This window comes from Rhagoletis zephyria, unplaced genomic scaffold, assembly GCF_001687245.7.
Source record: "Rhagoletis zephyria isolate East Lansing unplaced genomic scaffold, Rhagoletis_zephyria_1.1 Rzeph_scaffold_00565, whole genome shotgun sequence".
Lineage (NCBI taxonomy): Eukaryota > Metazoa > Arthropoda > Insecta > Diptera > Tephritidae > Rhagoletis > Rhagoletis zephyria.
In genome coordinates this window covers 115,795-120,631 of record NW_016157649.1, presented here as the reverse complement: position 1 = coordinate 120,631, position 4,837 = coordinate 115,795, and the positions used below count along the sequence as shown (strand labels likewise).

At 37.9% G+C, this 4,837-nt stretch overlaps 1 protein-coding gene across 2 annotated transcripts; it reads left to right on the top strand.

Annotated features, from left to right (window-relative positions):
- Positions 1-506: 506 nt before the first annotated feature.
- On the top strand, positions 507-4,837 carry Naus (cortactin binding protein N-terminal like nausicaa). 2 transcript variants are annotated; one of them, XM_017612662.1, is made up of 5 exons: positions 507-746; positions 908-1,736; positions 1,793-1,979; positions 2,043-2,185; positions 3,405-4,837. In XM_017612662.1, the coding sequence occupies exons 2-5, from the start codon at positions 923-925 to the stop codon at positions 4,097-4,099; spliced, it is 1,839 nt and encodes a 612-aa protein (XP_017468151.1). In that variant the 5' UTR covers positions 507-746; positions 908-922; the 3' UTR covers positions 4,100-4,837. The 2 variants fall into 2 exon arrangements, with proteins under 2 accessions (XP_017468151.1, XP_017468150.1); XM_017612661.1 differs by having other exon boundaries at positions 507-842.

The window sequence follows — 4,837 nt, the reverse complement described above, 5'->3', positions numbered from 1 at the left end:
GCAGCGAATTAAAATTCAGCGGCTCCGCTGGCTTGGCCATGTCGTTCGGATGGACAGAAACGCTCCTGCTCTGAAAATATTCAACGCGGGCCGCGATGCTGGTAACAGAGGAAGAGGAAGGCCTCCTCTGCGTTGGAAAGACCAGGTGGAGAAGGACTTGGCTTCACTTGGCATTTTCAATTGGCGTCAGTTAGCACAGAAAAGAAATGACTGGCGTGCTGTTTTGGACTCGGCCAAAATCGCTTAGGCGGTTGCAGCGCCAAATAAGAAGAAGAAGTAATTAAAATGAAGTGCGCGGTTATTGGTTGCAAAAACACTACAAAAATAATAAATTGGTTAGCACAAACATGTGCTACAAAATTGCTTGCATTTTTTCTTTATGCTTCGTCTTCATATTCTTTATTTACTTTTCAAAGAAATAACATGACGCCGATTTTACAAGCTTCAGCCAGAAAATTAATTTTTCCTTTGCTTCATCTTGTGAGATCTTGTGTAGTTGGATCTGGCATGCCGCCATTTATTTTAGCTGGTTATCTAATCTTTAGTATGTGAACATATCGTAACATTGAGTTTTGAGTCAATGCTGTAATACAACTCTGTTATTTTTTCGGCCTCGGCAAACCTTTTGACACTCCATAACTTCAATGGGTACATAAGGAGATAAAGATGACAACAAAGAAAATTGAAGAAATTGGAAAATTTTAAGACATTTTAAAATATAAAGTTTTATAAATAATTAACTAATTGTGAGTATAGAAAAATGAATTAACGTCTATATCGAATACCATTTTAGGTACTCTTTAAGAGGCTATCTTTGATTGAATCTAGAAAGTGCAAATTATGTATGTAAAATTAAACTCCATATAAGAATTCGTTGGAATTAATAATGTTTGTACTGCATTTGCAGTATTTACACAAGGAAATGGAACCAAATTCAATCGACCCTTTCGCAGCAGAAAATAGCGGAACAGCGCGGTTCGTTGAAAAGCTTATAGACAATGGTTTAGCGGGTAATGGTGGCGCCTGTAGTAGCAGTAGCGCTAGCATAAACACCACGCACGAATTTCAAACCATGAAACCGGGTGTGGGTCAAAAGCCTGGCCAGACCTCAGGCAGAACCGAAATTCCACATAGCGAACTGGTTAAAATGCTTTATTTCTTGGAAGGCGAGCTTCAGGCACGCGACGTTGTAATCGCTGCATTAAGAAACGAACGGGTTAAGCAATATATAACGCAGCTTCGCACAAAACGAGTGCAGTCAAATGATCCTTATGCGGCAATATTTCGCGATAAAATTGCTCTTGCCGGCAACATGATATCGCGCGAATCGTCGACACAAGCAGCCCAAGCAGAAATGGAAGTGCGACAGATAATTGAGCAACAAATGGAGCAACAGTACCAAATGGTTAGCAAGCAGAGGGCTACGCATTTGCGAATGGTAAATATACTTACAGAATCGTTGGAGAATAATCAGCGGATGTTGCAAGAATTGGAAGAAGAGAAGCGCAAGCACGAGCATGACACCGCACAAGGAGATGATATTACGTATGGGTTAGAACTAGAAAGAACAAAACTACGCCAAGAATTAGAAGAAGAACGTGCTCAGTTAAAAAAAATGGAAAAGGAAATGAAAAAACTTCAGGAGACATTAGACTACGAACGCAATCGCCAAAAACAGATTGTATTATTGCTAATAGCCGAACGCAAAAAGATTTTAATGAAGTATATTGAAGAAGGTTGGTTATCTTATGAATAACTACCTTGTTCTGCAGTTTATTATATCACATTTCAGGAAAGCGTTCAGAAGATTTGGCACAAATACTAGCGGAAGAAAAACAACGATCAGATACTATTGCCGAGGGTCTCGAAGAAGAGAGTAAAAAGTCTTTGCGTATGGAGGAAGAGTTAGAAAAACAATCTGCTGCTTTCGAAATTGAACGCAAGTCTTTAAAATTGAATGTTGGAAAAGAAGAGGCGCGGTAACATCTTTCAATTTAGCTATAGTGATATCTCTTTGTTAGTATGCATATATACAATTTCAGAGTTAAGGAACTGGAGCAAGAAATAGGGTTACTGCGAACTGAAAATGAGGCTTTAAAGAAACAACAACAATTGTTACAGCAAAATGTGGCATCAAGTGTAAGCGGCCAACTCGCGGGCGGTGCTAAAACAAGAACTCTCAATGGTAAGCTTGCAAATATTTAAGCATCGGCAGTATACTAACATAATTAATTTAATTGGAGAATAATTTTCATTTCAAGGGAAAATATTTTGCTAATATCTTCTAATTTAATAAAAATCAAGCAATGTTTCCCTCACCAAATTTATAAAGGTGACATATAACAATTTTATTACTTACCCACAACACATTGTTTTGAATGACTATATAACATTAAACCCACATCTTTATTGCTTACTGTGATAACACATTATAACTAATTAGCTTTTAGTACATTCCGTAGAATATATAGATCCACTCATAAATTGTTATAATAAACTAATTCTTTTGAGACCATATATCGCACACCTAGATCTAAAGTGAGCTAACTAAATTCATATAGGGAAATTTAACTGCTTGTGGATCGTACAGATTCAACGCAATTGATACAAAAACAGGTATAACAGTAGGGCTGACTTCCAAAACGTCAATTGCTTTGCATACGTACAAAATATAATGTTCCATAACGCCGAACTACAAAATATTGACGATGTATACTTTTCCAAAACGCATCCGTAAAGTTGTCGAAACGTATCGCTAGAGCAATCAGCGCATTATGAACAAAGTTGTTGCATCGTTTGTTATTGGCTACCATTGGTGTTTTAAAAATGGAAAATTCAGAAAAATTGTTCATTGCTATATTGAATATTTAAAATATGCAATGTATATGGTTGCAATGTCCCGCAACTCTGCATATACAAACAGTTTGAATACCGCAGTATAACAGTATCCAAACATTGTATTGATACGTTTTGGAAGTCAGCCTAGTTTTTTAGTTAATGTATTAATCATGAAGAAAATAATGTTTCTATTAATTGGGTGTAAGTGCTATGAATTGTCTTATGAAAAAAAATCGCCAATTTTTTTTTTTTTTAGTTGATCGCACTTGAGACCTAGGTGTGCATTATGTTGACTAATTTATATAACTTCTATTGAATTAATGTAATTCTTATTTTCAGATGACGCATGTGCCACTNGTTTTGGAAGTCAGCCTAGTTTTTTAGTTAATGTATTAATCATGAAGAAAAAAATGTTTCCATTAATTGGGTGTAAGTGCTATGAATTGTCTTATGAAAAAAAATCGCCAAAATTTTTTTTTTTAGTTGATCGCACTTGAGACCTAGGTGTGCAATATGTTGACTAATTTATATAACTTCTATTGAATTAATGTAATTCTTGTTTTCAGATGACGCATGTGCCACTCCAATGGTAAACATAGCGAAAATTGTGCAGCCAACGGCAACTGTCTCAAGTGTGCCCGTATCTGGACCCACTACTGGTATTGCGCGGGCTCCTGGCCAGACATTGCGCAGCGGTGTAGGAACAGCACTGCCTGCTACAGCAGTGGTACAATCAGTTGTTGGCCCTGTTCCTCTGTCAACAGTAGCATTAGCCAGTTCGGGCAATATTATCGGTGATAGCACAACAGCAGCAGCTGCAATATCAGCAGCAATTACATCAACTGCTAACAATTTACCTTCTGGAGCAGTTGGTGGTGGTGTGGCCATTATTGCGGGTGCTCCACCATCGCCTTCTCCTGTGAAAATGCAGCCAACAGCAACCATACAGCGGGCCCCAGGAGGAAAATATGCAGCTTTGGCTGCAGCTGCTGCTGCCTCTCACTCTCTGGATCAGCAGGTGACCGCCCCCCATCCTGTGCCAATCGCTGTTCCTCCTGTTACAGTGCCACCAGCTGGAGCACGTGGTGCTCCACCACCTATACCTCCCAATAAACCGATAGTACCGCCAAAGCGTGAACCATCACTTTCTCGGCTAAGTTCCATTGTCGTGGCTGGGGCCAGTGCAGCTAATGCTGGTGTAGGTGCAGTTACTTCAGCCAGTGGAGTTGCAAACACAACTTCCAATGCAAAGTTAAATTAGATAACCTAATTTCTCCCATGCAGTATACTGTTTCTTCATGTAAAACTCGACATGTAGGAACTTAAAATCCGAATTATAGCTTTCGCGTTCGAACAAAGTTCCGTGATTAATTTGTCATTTCAGCAGTCAATAAGGCTTAGGTGATAATAACCTTTATTATATCCGATCGCGAACATAACAATTCGACCCAGATAAAAATTGGACAGTATATAAATCTTAGCCGATGTAATAATACTTTTAACCTGCAGACAAGTTGAATGGAATTTTAAATAAATCATTTAACTATTCTCAACTTTACTAAACGAGGTATTTACAGATCCACTCGTTTCTTACACAAGCTTACGAATATTTAGTCCTATATTACTTCTTTGATTATTTACTAACTGCGAAGCATCTATGTTGTATTAGCTTTATGGACTAAATATAACATATGTATATTATTAAAGTATGTACCGAGAATAAACGATAGCATAATTTATTTTGTAGGAAAACTAAATATTTGCTGTATAAGTATGGACATCTTCTTTTTTGAACATGCGACTCTGCTATATTATGTAAAACTTAAAAACAATAGTGGTATTCACCTCAATTTGGGCAAGTGGCCTGGCAGTCTGGCAAAAGAGCAGATCAGCTCAAGCAACGACTGTTGACAACTCTCGTTGCTTGAGTTGGTCTGCTCTTTTGCCAGAGTGCCAGGCCTTTTGCTCAATTTGGTGTATACCACTAATATTAAAAAAA